This window comes from Neolamprologus multifasciatus, chromosome 12 (genome assembly GCF_963576455.1).
Source record: "Neolamprologus multifasciatus chromosome 12, fNeoMul1.2, whole genome shotgun sequence".
In the NCBI taxonomy this organism is placed as follows: Eukaryota; Metazoa; Chordata; class Actinopteri; order Cichliformes; family Cichlidae; genus Neolamprologus; species Neolamprologus multifasciatus.
The window spans coordinates 25,227,147-25,245,056 of NC_140450.1; the positions used below are offsets into that span (position 1 = coordinate 25,227,147).

The 17,910-nt window shown below is 41.2% G+C and overlaps 1 protein-coding gene across 1 annotated transcript; it reads right to left on the bottom strand.

Moving 5' to 3' along the window:
* Nucleotides 1-10,224: 10,224 nt before the first annotated feature.
* aplnra (apelin receptor a) lies at nucleotides 10,225-12,273 on the bottom strand. Its single transcript, XM_085180223.1, has one exon. It carries the CDS (start codon nucleotides 12,087-12,089, stop codon nucleotides 11,004-11,006), a length of 1,086 nt encoding a protein of 361 aa, XP_085036349.1. The 5' UTR covers nucleotides 12,090-12,273; the 3' UTR covers nucleotides 10,225-11,003.
* Between the last annotated feature and the right edge of the window lie 5,637 nt (nucleotides 12,274-17,910).

Here is a 17,910-nt window from a genome sequence, read left to right on the forward strand (position 1 = left end):
CTCTACCCCCAGCTCGGCCCCAAATGCATCAGCGTAAAAGGTCCATCCAGGCAAAGGCTAAACCGGGAAAATGACTCATCAAAATCGTATTCATTCATGCAGCACAAATGTTACTGCGACTGTCTGTTACCTTTAACCTGTTATACCACTGCAGCACTGTATAATGAAATCTGAGTGAAATCTGTAACCATGACTGTTAAAATAATAAAGCATCTTCTGAAAGCTTCAAAGGAGATATCCTGCTTAGATCAGAATCAGCTCCAACACTTTTGCGTCATCATTTATCCTACAGTTACACAGCTGTAGCAGTTTCAACAAAAACCTTTTTGGGAATGTAAAATATTTCTGAACTTCTTTAGAGGAGAAACTATGCAAGGATCCAAACCATGATGTCTGCATTCCTCAAAATATTTTAACACAGAGTTGGGCTATAAAATATATAAAGATAGCACTCCATAATACGGCCTGTAATTAAGGGTGTAATGTCCCCAGATTTAAAATAAAGTTTCAAAGTAACTTTTGTGAAATTGTGGATTTAAATCACCTAAAAATATTGGTCAGAAATTTGAAGAACTGAATAACTTCAATGTATTTTAGTCAAAAAACAGTTTTCCCTCACTTTACATTATAAACACGGGTTACTTTTGAGGGCTTAAATAAAAGCCTCATTCAAAAAGTACAACAAACAAAACAAAAACTTGGGGAAAGTAAGCTGCCTTATTACAGAGCGTCCAAAAAGACATTCATACTATCACTTAAAGGTACAGTACGTAAAATATCCACACTAGGGCTACGTCTACATGTACCCTGGTATTTTTGAAAACGCAGATTTTTCTATGTGTTTGCACCTTTCGTCCACATGTAAACGGCGTTCACTGAAAACGGAGATTTTTAAAAACTGGTGGATCCAAGGTGGATATTTTTGAAAACTGCGTTTTTGCATTTACGTGTGGACGAGAAAAACGGAGAAAACGCAGCATCAAAGGTATTATTTCTACAATACCGTTACTGTTAACTGTACTCTGTGCAGTGTTTAAATGCTTACATATACACACACAGTTCTGCTTCTATGCCCCATCTTTGTTTACTATTTCCCACCGAGGCTTCTAGACTTCTGATTGACCAACATTTCTACACGGTTAGGAATATATCGCCACCTGTTGCTTTGGCATGTTCCTAGCGGCGTTTTCCTTCATTTCTGCCTTTACGTGTGGACGGGATTATTTTTTAAAACGAAAACGGAAAATCTCCATTTTCAAAAATACCCGTGTACGTGTGGACGTAGCCTAGATGTCAGTAGATGTCAGCTGTGTTCTAAAACGTCGGCTGCATCCTTCGGTAAGACCCGGCCTTCGCAGTCTACGTGGGCCGAGACCTTCGAAGACAGAGAAGGCCGGAAGTGCGAGGCTGTGAAATGGGACGGACTAGCCTTCAGATTTGCGTCACCGCTGTGTCGGTGGAGTTTAATAAACTCGGCCGTCTGCTCCTTGCTATCTAAAATATAACAGGACACTGGCGTAAATTCTCAACTGTCTCACACTTCTGTTTAATCAGTTTTCTGTTTGACGTTTATTCAGCTGTGTGAAAATCCGGGAGGAACCCACCCGATGGATTAATAAAGTTTTATTTAATCTAATAACTTTGATCTCAGCCAAACCGATTTACTCCGGAACAAATAAAACACAGAAAAGGGGTAAAAAATTACATTTTTAAGTTATCCGAGTGACTTATATATCATGTTTAACCTGAGTAGTGAAAGAGCGGGGGTCTGAAAATGATCTCGTCGCGGTGGGTAACATATGTCTCCGAAAAGGTTGGCGCACTTTTGCAAATATGCGATGTCTTGATAAACCAAGCGGATATTTGAAATTTACACAGCTACTTTCTCGCTTGAAAATATGTTAAAAGTTTATTTTGTGACCCAGAAAGATTAATAAGACTAATTTTAAAACTCAGTAGCGGCCGCCATTGTTGGCAGCTGAAATTTGGCTGGGCACACCCGACCCATCCATCAAATTCGGGGAAATGAAGGACGCATTTGTCGGCCGCATTTGAAAGAGTCGACGAATTGGGACAGCCTTCGTCGCCTGGCTGTGACGTAATCGGCCTTCAAATGCGGCCTCCGCAGGATGCAGCCGACGTTTTGGGAGACATGTGGATAATCTTAGCTACGGTGGCTGCTGTAGGACAAACATGTTCATGTGTAGCGAGTGTACGCTCTCAGGCTGGTGTTTACCTCAGCTGTCAGTATTTATCTACCTCTACACTGGAGGAGGCTGTAAAATGTTGTGAAGGGAGTCTGATACGAGTTGTGAAACTGAGGTGAGTTGCTGAAGACATCCTGGACTTTTCTGTTGGTAAACGCTGCTGTTTGCTACTGTTAGTTAAGCTGTCTGAGGTGGAGCTAACATTTTTCTTATTTGGACACCTTTATCAGAGATAATTTCGTGGACATTCGAGCCAAATATTAGCTGCCATTATGCTAGCTTACAACCAGCTGCTGTTGTTGTTGTCATTGTCAGCTGTCTGGAGATGGGAGGGCTGCACAATTTATCTGGTGACCAGATGTAATTGTGACAATATCTGGAATAAATGAGCATATTTATGCATGTTTTAATGTGTAAGAGGCCTGACTTCATTTCAGGAAATGAGGCTTGATAGGATATAGCTCCTTCAAGCCATACATCTATCTATCTATCTATCTATCTATCTATCTATCTATCTATCTATCTATCTATCTATCTATATACATATATATATATATATATATATATGTGTGTGTGTGTGTGTGTGCGTGTGTGTGTGTATATATATATATGGCTTGAAGTAGCTTTGTGATCTTTATATTAAGAGTAACCTGTAAGGTTTACTACGTATGAAGCCGTTCTCTAGTCACATACAAAAAACTCGAATAGATGGAATGACCACTGTATTCAAGATGGTGGGGCTACATGTCAAATATGTAAAAACGTTTACATTGTACAGACTCTTTTTTGCATATACTGTATTTTTATTTTCCACATTTCAGTAAATCACTGCACCTAATTTACAGTGAAGTACTGTGGTAAGGAGAAAATTACATACAATGAGAGGACAAGTTACCCACAAAAATGGTGTAGTTCAGTTTTTAAAAAGTACCTTACATGTTTGCATCTTTGTGGACATCATGTTGCTCTGACTCTTCTTCAAATAATTATCAGTGTACTTTTATTTTAGATCCGGGCCATATTATAAAGTGCTGCTTGTTTGAAATAATGCTTACTTTCATGCACCAGCTTTGGTTTCAGGGTCTGCTTTAGAACTGTTCCGCCCTCTGGTGGTGAGATTACTTACAGCAGACAGGACTGTTGATATCTGCAGGTAAAGATAATATACTACTACTACTTGTGGCTTCTTGTCCAATGCTGGTCATGAACCGTTTGAACACTTTAAATTCATACACTGCATGTGTTTGTTCACTTTTGCTTGTTCACTTTTCATCTGTGTAAAATAAATTAAACAACTTTCTTTGAAGTCTCAGTTTTAATGTCAGTACACGTCCAAAAACTGGATTTTCCACTATAATTAATAGCCTTGACAAGTGAATTTAAATATAATAATGAAGATCAACAATCACTCACTTCACACATAATGTTTATTGAATTATGAGCAGATCCCTTGACCAGGACACAAGGAACAACATTCATGCGTGCCTTTAATTGTACACCCTATATGTGTAGGTCAGTTTCAGTAAAGGCTTAAAAAAGCCCTATCCTATAATCATCATTAAATTAGTACTTGAGAACTTTCAGTTAAAACTATAACGTTCATGGCCTGTGTTTTGGTGATTCTACACTTTGACCAACAGATGGCAGGAGTTCATGTATTTGAGCTCAGATGAACACAGCTTAGCAGACAAGAAATTAAGCAGTTTTATATTTTGGTGTAAGTGGAAGCAACGATGAATAAACATAAACTGTCTGCTTTTACTGAATGGCTAAATGAGAAAAGTACTTATGATAATATATTTTTAAGGTGTCAGAGTGGTGTAGTGGTTAGACCCTAGGTTTGAATCCACCAGGCAGCTGTCTGGCTGAATGATACTGGTTATTGCATGGAGATTTTTAGGTAAGTACAGTCGGGAAAGGTTTAATGTGAAAAGTCTGGGTACTCCATTAATGCACTATAACGTAATATCCAGATATGCCAATTTTGTACAGTATTCTACGTAAAATTATGTGCAGTGAAAGGACAATTTACCAAAAAACTGCTTGGAGTTAACCAACAAGTTCTCATCTTCTTTGTCGACACCTTGTCACCTGTGTTGGTCTGGCCAGAGATTTTTATCAACATCGTGTCTGATGACTTCTTGTGTGGTTCATCCATCCCCTGCAATGATTTGGATGTCATATTGAGCCAGCAGCATTGACCCAAATTATTCTGACTACATCTCCATGACGAAAAGATCTGTTCCACTAGATCCAGGATTGGAAGGAGTGGAAGGAACTCCTTTCATGCACAGCAAACCACACCAGTTCACTCTTGCCTCAATAGACATCAATGCAAACAATGACATCATTTGGCAAATCTGGTCTAACTAAAGGTCTGTTGTGTTCTGGTATAAGTGGTATTTAGGAAGGCCAGTGGAAGCTGAGTGGAAGATGTACGAGTAGGCAGTAATAAGAAGTATCGGAGATTGAAGAAAATCTGCTTATATTTGCAGCTAACACCCACTAATGACAATGTCACTCTTTGTGTTAGCTTCACCTGAAACCACATGTGATGGGACCATGTAAGTCTGAAAAATCAAAAAAACAAAAACAAAATACAATCCCTGTGCACATCAATGGATTACCCGGAAACACTGCTACTGCAGCTCCTTAACTCTGTCACTACTCTTGTCCAGGGGCACCTTCGTAGAATAGCTTCATTGTCACTTGAAGCTGAAGTTAAATAAAGCTGAGTAAACTAATACTCTTGTTGTTTATGACTGCACTCCCTCCCATCCCCTCCAACTGGTCGCTGCAGATGGCAAAGTTCTGGTCATGTCATGGTCATCTGGCCATGCTGCAAACTTCCTGTTCATGCTGTTGGTTGCTGCCAACATGATTTTGCACATGAGAAATGAGCTCTATCACTTCATAATCCTTACACGTCTTAAATTGTGTTGTAATTTTGTGGCTATTTACCTATTCAGTACTTGCTGAATAGTTTTGAACTGCTTCTTCCTGTTCCTCTAGCTAAGAGTGTTCCTCCATTTGCACAATTGGTAGTGATTGTGCTCTAAATTTGGAGTGTACACACATTTCATTAGATTTTGATAGTGGATTTTTTTCACATAGGACCCGTCAAATTATAAAAGGAAATTCTGTGACAGGTTTGTAGAAAAATCAACTCATGTTTTGTTTTGTTTTTTGTTAGCAAGCCGTGTGCAAGTGGTTACTGGAGACCTGAGCACCTGAGTGCTTCCAGCAGCTGAACTGGCACTGGGACCAGCCAGTGACAGGAGATGTATTTAGCTGCGAAGCAGGCACAGGAGCAGTGCGCCTTAAAGCAGGCCTTTCACAGTGGACGGGATAGAGAAAGATGTGAAGAGGACCTTTGTGTTTCAGGGACGATGAGTCCTGAGCGACCATATCCGGAGGGGGCGAGGGCCCAGCGCATTCAGGTCTGGCCAAACCACGCTGTCCTCGGAAGCAGCATCTCGCGCCTAACGATATCCACCAGCGGCACAGCTCATTATGATGCACAGTGCAGCAGGTCTGGTCTTCCCTAGGAAATATGCATCGGTGGATGAAACAGTTTTAGAAGGTCTGTTAGGCAATATTTCCTATGATAGGAAGAAAGATAAATCACACATTTTCATAGTTGAATAAAAACCTCTCATTCACTCACTCACATCCAATCGGGTGGCGTGAACATGTCCCTGAGCCAACATGAATAACAATGTCAAGAAGGCGGCGTTGGAGGAGATCCATTTGTAAACCCTGGTTTCCTAACCACCTCTTGAAATGTGCCAAAAGATAACAACATTACACTGAAAACACCAGTCTCATGTAAATGCTGTATTTTTCTGGGCCGTTGTTCTCAGGATTTGGACAATTACAGCGAGGGGGCCACTTTCAGGTTAAACTAGACAGATTACTGAGAGAAGCTGATTTCAACAGCGATCCCTGGGCAGACGTGGTAGCAATTTACAGTTGTCGCTGGTGTGTATTGGAGCTGTTCTCAGGCGGCCCCTTGTGTGAGGTACGATTAGACATGTTATACCTCATTATTCGTGAGAGCATTTGGATAAGATTCGGAGTAATCTGACTCTTTTTTCGAGGTCTGCGCAATACCAGCCGTTGCTATCAGCACGCTTTCAAAAAGAAGGAAAGAGATATGGAGATAAATACAGCTGTGAATGCAGAAAAAAATTAGAGCTATGTTTTCTTTAAAGAAAAAAACCTTCCAAAAGATCTGAGGATAAATGCTGCGAGACATGTGAACACTTTCACTAAGCTTTAGTCTAACATCTATTATCCTGTGTTTACATAAATGCTAAGCCTAGTAATTATTTTCATTACCATCACTTTAATGGTCAGCATTAAAGTGACAGCATGTTTAGAGTGGTAGCTTTGTAATTTTGTCTTTGAGCTAACAGTTTCTATGATATAGGAAGCAGGTTTTTATTTGACAGGATGTCACACTGTTGGAGTGGAAGTGTTAAATAAATGAGAAAAGGCATAAACAAAGGTATGTGCCCCAGCACTGAAACCTAGTATTAGAAGGTGGTAATGGGTGGAGTCGTGGGGGCGTGGGGGGGCTGGAGCTTCCCATGTTTCAGTGTCAGGTTGGACTAACTTGTTTTGGTGGATCAGAGGGCCTGCTGTCTAGACTGGTGCTGGTCTCATACTCGACTCAGACATGTCACAAAATAAGCCTTAATCCTGAGGACAGTTTCTCATCACAAAGCTGTCAAACCCTCACCGGGGATAAAAACAAAGTTCCTCCACTTACCGTCATGTTTCTGATTGTTTTCGAGATTATTTAAGCAAAGGCACAAAACAAACGAGCCTGAAAACACAAGTCAACAAAATGTATTCAAGAAACATCTGCAAAGTTTGGACAACTGGAATTAACTGCGGTTACACTCGTAAACATCTCATCTTTTATTTAAAGCTCTGAGGCTGGGAGAAAAAAAAAAACACTGATTACGGAGTATTTTTCAATGCTTCTGCCTGTTTCCAGTCGGTTTTATGAACTAACTGCTGCTGGGTCCAGCTGAATTATGCTGTTCTCCTTGTTGTAACTTCCTTCAAGTGAACTCTTAATGAAAGGAGTCATATAGAAATAAGACTGTCACGTCTAGTTAGTCATCCTTCTGCACACCTTCTTTTGAATTATTTGTGAATGACAGAAAAAACAGTGCTAAAATGTTAAGATTTTATGCTCATTTATTCTTTGAATGTCTTTGAAACATGAATATTTATTAAAGTTGTATCATTCTAGTAGATTTTATTATAGGTGTGTGACTGATTTGATCAAATCCAACAGATAAAAGCATGCGCCCTCACAACTGTCATTAAATTGGATGAAAAACTCTGGGTAGGGAGTGGAAGCATGAGAAATTGCCCAGAGTGAAAAGTAAATCAAATTTAAATATATATATACATAAATACAAAATGTGTGAAAAGCTTCAAAATTCGAAGTTCATTTGAGATTCTCACTGCTTGGAGTAAAAACTCGTAGAAAAATAACAGCTGATTCCAGAAATGTGACTGTTGCAAACACTCACCCTCCTCCTCTTGGACACACACACACACACACACACACACACAGGAGCAATCGCAGCCCACACCTCACCCCCTCCCACTCTCTATTTTTCGGGCTCCACTAGCTCCATTGTGCTCCAGATTTGTAGGAATGACAGACAAAACAAAAAGGCGAGGGACTCTCAGAGGTCATGCGGATCCTCCAGAATAAAATTTTTTTTCCCCTCTCACCGGCTTCCTAATTACCCCCCCCCCCCCCCCCCCCTCAGCGCTGTGTTCTCTGTGTGGATAGCTCTACTGTATAGAGTCATCCCTAGTGATGACTCTGATTTGAAGAATGGGGAGCTGATTGTGTGCGTTATAGTCAACAGGTGGATGAACAGTACAGAGAAAGTAGGGTTAGCGTTGACAGCCCGTGCTATGTGTCAGGTCTCTGTTTACATGTGCATATGAACGCACTCACACACACATTGTGGGGTGCATTTGTTGCTGCTTGGGTGGGATGGAACAGCAGGGAGATCTAAGGAAAGGGGAGCAGTTGTGTTTTGGTTCAGATGTCCCATTTGGGTGTGGCAGCTCACACTGTTGACAGCACTCAGAAACTGGCACCTGTGTGAGACGCTTTAGTGTGTTTCGAGCTGCAGACTGATTGTGTGGCTGGTGTGATTACGCATTCATTCAGGTGGATAACACAAAAACATATCTCCAGCTTTATTTCTGAGCTGGGAGCTGCGCAGCTGCGTTTGTGTTGATTTCTTAACTATCATTCTGAAGCTATGAGGTCTCATTTGATCTAGATAAGACCCATCATTCAGGGATTCATTGAATCAGCAACCCATATTTAAATGATAAAACTGGCTGAATAATGAAAAGCATGTATTTATCTATCAGAGCGTGCGATTGGTTGACACAATAAAGCAGCTATTGTTTGGGACAACCAATACTTGTCCATTAAACTTCATGCCACCTGACCAGGAAAACAACATTATAACAGGGGCAGCAGACCAACATGCTCGAACTCCCTTTAAGAATACTTTAGGCGCGCTGCGACGCCCACGTCCAAACATCCCTGAACACACAAACAGGTCACACAGCCCACACAGGAACACAGAAAACATTTATGTGCAACTGTTGCTTTTGTGTTTGCGGTGTTCCCAGTGTGCTTTGGTCAGCTGGTATTCAGGGTGAGTTATCTCAAAGTGAAGCATCAGACAGGCTGTCAGGCCAACTGATCTCAATAATAACAACATGTCTCGCATTGTCCGGCACGCGTGAGTGACTCTGCTTCCACGGTCTAATTGCTACTCGTATATCAGCTGTTTTATATAAAGATGAACAAGAAAATGAATTCTTCTGTTATTACACAATAGAGTTAATGGTGCAGTGAACGCTTATGTTATAGGTTAGATTCTGTATGCATCCAAAATACATAAACTAGATACATAAAATATTTTCTAATAAATCTATCAAGCTGAAGAATCATTGCATGTTTGAGCAATCTAGTGTCTGCGAGGATCTCACAAAGAACATTCTGCCATTTACTTGCAAATAGGCTCCGTTTCGCCAGGATGGACAATAAGTAACATGTGATCTCTCACTCACAAAGAAACGATGAATCATACAGCTTTGCAGTTTTTCGACGCTTCACACATGTGGTTACTTTAGAACGGTGGTGCAAGATGACCCATTTCCCAAGTTTCTCACTTCAATCACCTCACAGTTTCTTCTTTAGTGTGTTGCAGCATCTGCACACCCCATCCCGTGCCCCAAGAACCCCTCTGACTGCAATCTCTTGTCAGCAGGCACAAATACTGACTTGTTTGGCGGCCCCGATTTCTGCCAGGATTAGAGTCCCACTTCCCCCCTAACCCATCCCACCACCGATATTTCTAAACAGTAATTATGCCCAACAGAGCTCATTACTGTCAAATCAGAATATCCCTTAGAAGAGTCACTCAGTGGTAATGGCCACGTAATTCAGCACACAGGGTTTGGCTGTTCTAAATTTTGTTATGCATAAATTTTAGCCACTTTGACTTTAACTGAGCACGCATCACTCTGAATATGTTGCTGGTTCTTTCTTCCTCGCTGTCAATAAATACTAATGTTTGAAATGAAGAAATCCTGCAGAAATCCCAGCTGAGTGCAGAATACACACTCGGGATGGCAGGTAGTTTGCATAATCCAGTTACTGTCTGGATACTGGCTGTGAATCAATAGAGATTAGAGACCTATTAGTCTGAAGGTGTGAACTGAATGCAAGGTTATTCATAACAAAAGCTTGAACCCTTTGAGGTACTTAACACTGAAATAACAGGACTGACGTGAAAGTGGAGGTTAAATATTTACATTTGCTGTCAAGATTGTTCTCCTTTAAAGTGATACTTGAAAATCTACCTTTGATTTGCATGCACACACACACACACACACACACACACACACACACACACACACACAGACAAACACACAATGAATTTAAGACATCTGGTTCATAGCACACATCTTTAATACAGTAGTTAGTTACAGCGATGTCAAAAAATAAAACATATACATCAATTTGGACCATTTATAAGGCTCCTTTGTCCCTTTAGTGCGTGACTGCACTGCAAAACCCCTCCATAGCGCCCCACCCGCTCCTGTCCCTCAGCAACATTTGTCAACTGCCATCTGCCTGTCTGCCCCATCTCCTCCCCACAAACTATGTAATTAAGCTGCAACACCTTTGCTCCTTTTACACCTCCCTCCCTCCCTTCCGTAGCCCAGACTTCTACCTTCTAAAACATCAAGCGACACTGCTTTGTTTGATTTCCCTGCTCATGTACAACAAGTGCTTCTACAATAAATCAGCAATATATCCGAACGAAGATGGTATGAAAATAGGGTGTAGCTTTAGGTTTCATCCAGTGTAAAGAGCAATTCATATTTCTGTCTTTTTTCATGATACAAATGAAAAAACCTCTGCAAATACAAATTTAAACAGAAAAAATAAAGACTTTTTTTTTCTCTGAGAATTTGAGGAACAATGCAGCTAAAGGAGCTCAGCCAGCTGGCTCCAGCTTCCCAAGTTCACACAGCATACAGAGCATTGGCCTCTCTCACTGTACATTGGGAGGAACACATAATGAATATCATGACTGTAGGCAGTGACAATTCAAAGTTCATCATCTCATCTTACCAGCTTTGAACAATGGACACATAAAGTCTGTATTTTTACAAGTGTTCCAGCAGTTGGAGCTGTCCTGCAGCAGCCCTGTTTCACTTTGCTCTCTACACCTTGGTGGCCAGAGACTGAACCTCTGACTTCTGAGTCTGGGCGCTGAGAGTGGACGACATGGAGCTCATCTGGCCGTGCATAGCTTTCTTCAGGTTGAGCAGGCACAGACACTGGGAGCGAAAACGCAGGTCGAAGAAGGCATACAGGAACGGGTTGAGGCAGCTATTGACATAGGCCAAGCAAGTTGCGTAGGGGTGAGCCAGCAGCAGGAAACGCAGGAAGCCGCAGGAGCTCGGAGCAAGGTTCAGGTAGGAGAGGGCGTCCATGCTCTTCAGCACGTGGAAGGGAGTCCAGCAGATGGCAAACACCACCACCAGTGTGGTGATGATTTTCAACAGTCGTTTCTTCTTCTGGTCCTCCTTGCGCAGGTTGTTGAAGTGGCGTGTGACAGTGCAGCCGATGAAGCAGTAGAAGATGGTCATGGCCAAGAAAGGTAGGAGGAAACCCAAGGCAGAGGAGGACAGGCTGAGTCCTGCAATCCACAGGTACTCATGCCTCTGGTTCATGGTCACCAGGCTGAAGTCCATGGCACATGTGGTCCGGTTGCTGTTTAGGTCATTCACAGTGGTGCGGAACAGCAGCGTGGGCACAGCCAGGAGGCCAGACAGGAACCAAATAGCACCCAGCGATGCCAGCATGGTGCCCCGCGAACGGAGCCTGCTGCTGGACAGAGAGTGCACGATGGCCAGGTAGCGGTCAAAGCTCAGGCAGGTGAGGCAGAAAACACTGGCGTACATGTTTACCAGAACAACATAGCTGCTGATCTTGCACAGAGCCACGCCAAAGGGCCAGTGGTAGCCCAGGGCTGTGTACACAGCCCAGAGAGGTAGAGTTATAACAAAGGTGAGGTCAGCAAGTGCCAGGTTTCCTATATAGACATCTGCAGCCCGACGTTTAGATTTGGACCTCCAGACAGTGAAGATGACCACGCCGTTACCTGACAGACCCAGGATGAAGATCAGCATGTAGAGGACCGGGATGAGGGAGTAAGAAGGCTCCCACTCTGAGAAGTCACACGCAGTCTCATTGTCATCATAGTACTCATAGCTGTCACCATATTCCGGAGTGGGGGGCTCCATGCTGCAGGGATTGTTGTTAAGAAAAAAAATCCTTAATTTAAAGGGTAAAAAAAAAGTTAGGAGTCCTGTAAAGTTCCAAACGGTGAATTGAAATTCAGTGAATCATAGGAGCTGGGGTTTCTGAGCAGATCCTGTGAGAGTGAGTGACTCTTGGCTCTGTCTGCCTTTTTAAACTCGCCCCTCCACACCCCCGGTTCCCTCCCAGGACGACCCCCTCCCTCCCCCCAGTAAAACATCTTTCAGCTCTCCCCCTCCTCCTCCTGTCTCTCACCTCTTCAGGCGCAGCCCTTCCCTCTGCCTGGAGGACAAGAAGCCTGCATTCCCTTGCAGATGACAGGCCAAAACACTTACTACTAGTAAATTCAATAAAAAATATCAGGGAAAAGACATCAAATCAATAAAACATTCAGAATTTGTCCATGTGGGAACACCACCATTACTTCTGGTCAAAATAAAGGTGTTTTTCATGTCATTTTTAAAAACTAAAGAGTCTAACATTTACTTTATTATTATTATTACTATTACTATTCTTAATAATAATAATGATCATGTCAAACCTAAAATAAAGTCCTAGTAGTGGTGTGAACAGATCGCACAAACATTGCTTGCTTTACTTTTTCTTTAGTGCATGTTTTCACAAGCATTTTATCTCCTATAATTTTTGCAGTGACTTTGTGGTGAGATGGTGACTCTGATTATGTGCAGAACAGGTCTGGACATATCAGATGATTACTTTACATCACAATCACTTCCGTTAAATTGTTGTTAAACCTCATTTAATCTTTACTATGCACTGTAACTCTAATACAAGTCTCGGGTCTGACGATTGATTTCCATGATAAAAGGCCAAGCAAACACACCAGTTTGAAACAAAAACAACAGGAAACTTCACATTGACACCACCTTGGTTTCCTTTCACTACTAACTGCAGCAAATGCTCATTTAATGTCCCATAGTATAGAGTATTGTAGCAGTTATCAAATTGCTTTAAAAGAGCTTTTATATGTTCCATTAGAAATGTTACAAAATGCAGATAATCTTTTTAGTCATCTTACAGAATATGTTGCTGGTGAAACTGCTTTCAGACTCCAGGTCCAATCCAAGAAATTACTATCAGTGGGGAAAAAAAGAGCTTGACATGCCAGAGCAGTGTTGAACATTATTTACAGCACATTTAGTTTAGGTAATCTGTTAAAAAAACAGGCCTCCTATTGTTGATAACAAGATGTTGTTACATTAATCCTCAGAATGGATTATTAACTATAAATGCACAGACTAAAAAATGCCTTTGATGAAAGGAAAGGCTCACAGCTTATCAGCCTGCACTGAGTGACTGGTGATTGTACTGTACATAGAGCAGTGGTCTGAGGGATAGCCTAACACGGCAGATGCTTCATCCTTAATTCAGCAACAAGGAGACACTGTCAGGAGCCAGTTTTTTTGTATGCAAACATACATGCTGGATGTCAAGTGAAAAAACACGGAAGTCCACTAAAACAATTTTGCTATTATCTGTGTTTTATTTTCCTTTTTTTAAGCAAACGACAGTTTCCTCCTGGAACTGCTATAAAAAGGATGCCCTTACTGGATCCTGAACCACAAAAAAACACAGAAAAAGTACCCTAAACCAAACTTCTCTCTCTCTCTCTCTCTCACACACACACACACACACACACACACACCAGGTGTGTCCCGCCTCTACTTCATTCCCCAGGGAGAGGATTGGCGCCTGCTGCTTCCACGGTCAGTATCCCTTAAATAAATAAATTAGCAAATTTAAAAAATAAAAGGCGAGTAGATAAGAAACAGATGGCCAGATTAGACCAGCATATAAGATGTCTTCAGAGGACCTCCTTACTTGTTCATCATAGCCTTTATAGGTGCCAAGATAAAGTCCCGGTGCTGTTCCTGAGGTGGGAGGACGATTATCAGCAGCGAGTGAAGATTTACTGACATCGCTTTTCCAAATAAAACATACAGTATGTGAATTATGTTGTTTTTTAAGTACAGGTTATTGCATGCTTTTGTGTCATATGTTCTTTCCATAACATATTGCAAGCGCTAGCTTGACAGGGAAAGCTTGTTGGGTTTCTCTGTATATGCCTGGACCACACATGTGACTCTGCCACAGCTGTGGCTGCTTTTGATCTGCTGCTGAAATGACCCTGCTGCTGTGACACGACTGCCTTGCTCTCACTCTGACTGTCATTTTGTTGGTGCGGGGACAAAATGGAGCGACTCAGCGGGAAGCGGATACTATCATGGGTTTTTGTAACAACTAAAGAGAGGGAAGTTTGTGATATTTAACTCAACAGAGTTAACTGGGGTCACCGACAGGAGGGTTTGGGGACATTCGCAGTGGATACGTCAGCTCCAGTCTGGAGGAGATAAGTGACTGAAGGTGGAGGCTAATCTATGACTTGAGGTTTGTTTGAAGTGTAAAAAATGTTGACAGCACACCGGCTAACATAGCAGACCCTAGGCCTCGCAAATCATGCTGAGGGGACCTGGAGCCCAAGGGAGCCGGGGACCTGTGGGGTCACAGCGTAGTCACTTTAGAGACACGACTGGTCTTTAAGTGCATGCTGTCTCTGATGCAAAGACTTTGAATGAAATAAGGATAAAAATCATTTATACTTTTCTATCTAGTGAAATCTTAAAAACTCACTATGAGCCACATCTGCAGAGCTTTCACATCAGCTCGCTAAGAGTCGACTCTGCTGTGTCAGACGACGTCGCACATCAGTGCCATGGAGCCAGAGCTACACCCTCAGATGTGTGAGGGCACTGCTCCTGCTGAGGGGTTTGTATCTCATCATACTGCAGGCTATACGAGGATAGCTCGCCATGTGACTCCAGTGTAACAATTTGCCATGAATGTTTAATTTTCCACAACGCAAAAAATCTGAACCTAAATGCGGGGATTGGAATACGTAAAACATTGCACGAAATGAGAAATTCTGTCAAAACCTTCCAGGCGGTTTTGTGCCGTGCTGTGATTAAACCATCAAGCTGGAGGTCACACGCAGCTATATTTTAATCTTGACCTCAACGGTGAACTGAATGGAGACCTCCACCCAATCATAAGAATTGCTTGCTTGATAACAAGGCCCCATTGTTTCATTTTTGTTGCTCTCAGCACTTTTCTTTTAATGAGAAATACACCTGCTGACTGTTTTATTAAAATTTTGTTACACTTCCTGGAACAGGAAGATGCAAATTTGTGTTTGGTCAGTGCAAGAAAATGCCTTGTTAACAGATTTAGTGTTATTTTTTGTGCTTCTATGCTTGTTTTTTTTTTAAAACCATATCGTCCAAAAACACATTTTTGATTAAATAAAAACACAATGGGTTCTCATGAAATGTACTGCTAAGTATCCGAGTACGTCAAGACTTACAGATGTCTGTGAGTGAGGAGAGTAATCCAGGGGCCAGAATTTAATGAGGAAGTCCTTGATTGTTGATTTTGATACGTGACCCTTCTGTTTTTATTTTAAACTACCGCCATTCAAGACTGCAACATTACAGTCACAGTAAAAAGAACGCACACCCTTCTTCGATTCCAAGGTTTTACACATTAGGATATATTACAGTATCTGTTTTTTAGCCGGCCTTTAAGTTAAGTAAAAATCAACAAACACAATACTGAACCACATCGTGATTATCTAACAAAAATGAAGCCCACATGTAGAAGCAGTGTGTGAGAAACCGAGTGCACCCTTTGCGCTTCCATAGAAAGTCAGAGGCTAAGTATTAGCCAGGTGAAAAAGACATCAGCCATTTTTGCTGCTCATCAGCTTGGGAGGAATCGTAAGGAATCATCTCCACACAAGTCCAGGTTTAACTGACAGCAAATGATATGGTTGTTTAGCCTTTGTACCTTTTCCATTAGCTAATTCTGAAAATTACCAATTTACTCTAATATTAAAACAATTAAGTATATTCAGCTTAAAGAGTGGACATATACAATGATTCGGTCATGAAGTCCAATCCTTGTCTGTCCTGAGAGGCTTCAGGTTTTGAAGTTCCCTAACTATTCCCTAACTACCGAACTGTTTATTAAAACAGTGACAGTTTTATTATTCAAATGTAATAATTACTAATGCATTTACAGGTTACTGCAGATATAATTTGGTGAACTGTACTTTGTGAAGAAGAACTCGGCTTTGTAAAGAGTTAAAAGTGTTTGCAATAAAAAAAATCCTCAGTGGAAAAACTAAAAATAAATGCACAATTATTGTTTGTCAAAACGTATGCACGGTTTCCACTCATTAATATTAGGCTTTGCTGTTTTTTGTGTGGTTTTTTTAATGTTTTGTTGTGTAAAGCAGCAGTGTTGGATGTATAAACCCAAAAAGATATTACTAAAAAATTACTCAAATATGAATCACCTTATATTTTAACATCCAGATAACTGAAGGTGAAGTCCTCCCTACAGGCAACAGAAAGGAGATGTTGTTTGTCTTAGGCTGTGTTTAATGTCCATTACAAACTGAGATGAACAGCTGGGCCACATATGAACGGCTCCGGGTAAACATGGTTTTATTTTGTGGGCATGTTATCAGTATTTTTTTTCAGTGAATTTTCATATCAGCTAGAAAACCGTGAAGTCAAATTACAGGCAGCTTGTGAATGTCGGCCTCTGATAAGGTGTTTACTCTTACCGATAACAAGGGGATGTTGACACGCATGCCAGCTTTTACGTTAGTGCACATGCATGTGTGGAGAGAGACATACAGCTTCATGTAGGTATTTAATAATTATGTCAGACCTGCCCGGGCAAAGTTTTCAATGCTTCTCATATAAACAGTTTCAGTGCTTCATCTCTGGCAGCCTGCTTCAGTTTAACACCCCTCTGTCCTGCACTGTCAGAGCAGCAGAACTAATGTTTGAACAGCAACACGAACTATTAATTTACATCCATATAGAACAATGTCTTTAGTCGGGGTAGATTAATTCATGTGCACGGATTATTTTAACATCATAGCTACCGAACACTTGCTTCCCCCAGTAGCTAATGACTGTTTCTCTTAGCTAGCTAAGGATGTTAACTTGAGGATTACATTTAACACACTGAGAAAAAAAATGTGATAATACCTCAGGAATGTCAGTTAGTTACTGCAGAACACCTTGTGTTGTAGTTTTAAAGACACAAACTGCCTTAAGGAATTTTAAATCCACACAGATTTTCACATTTTTATCTTCTGTGTTAAGCACATTGAGTTTATATAAAATAAAAGGTGCTTTATAAATGAAATTGCCACAGTTGTCGTTTTGGAAGGTAAATAGAGTATTTCTTTTCAGTGTGCCTACTCTAGGTGTAATTCCTGGACACAGATACATGACTTTCTCCAGTACTGCAGCTCTCAATCACATTTAACAGTCAAGTTAGTAATTAACATTAAAATGATCCAAATGAACCTTTGATCCCAAATCAGCAGACCTCCTTAAAGTGGCAGAAAGGATCTTTGGGGAAAATGAATCTGAGGCAAACTGTTTTTGGTTTAGTTTTTAACCTCAGTCCCACCCACTACCACAGAGTTTATGATCTATACTGCGGCCAGACATCAGGGGGCCAACGGAGACATTTTGGCTTCACTTTTGGGGAGCTGTTAGGTCGTCCATGGATTTTTTACAGTCACCGTTCCTGATATGTGAGGCCTTAGAACTGTCAGATGATGTCCTTTGATTTTTACCGTGATTGTCAACTGATCCTATTTGGTATTAAATATAAATCCATCCAGATTAACTTATTTCAGCATTTAGTGTCAGTGCGCTGAGTGTGTGCAGTATGGACACCAAAAGAAAGTTTTCCTTGGAG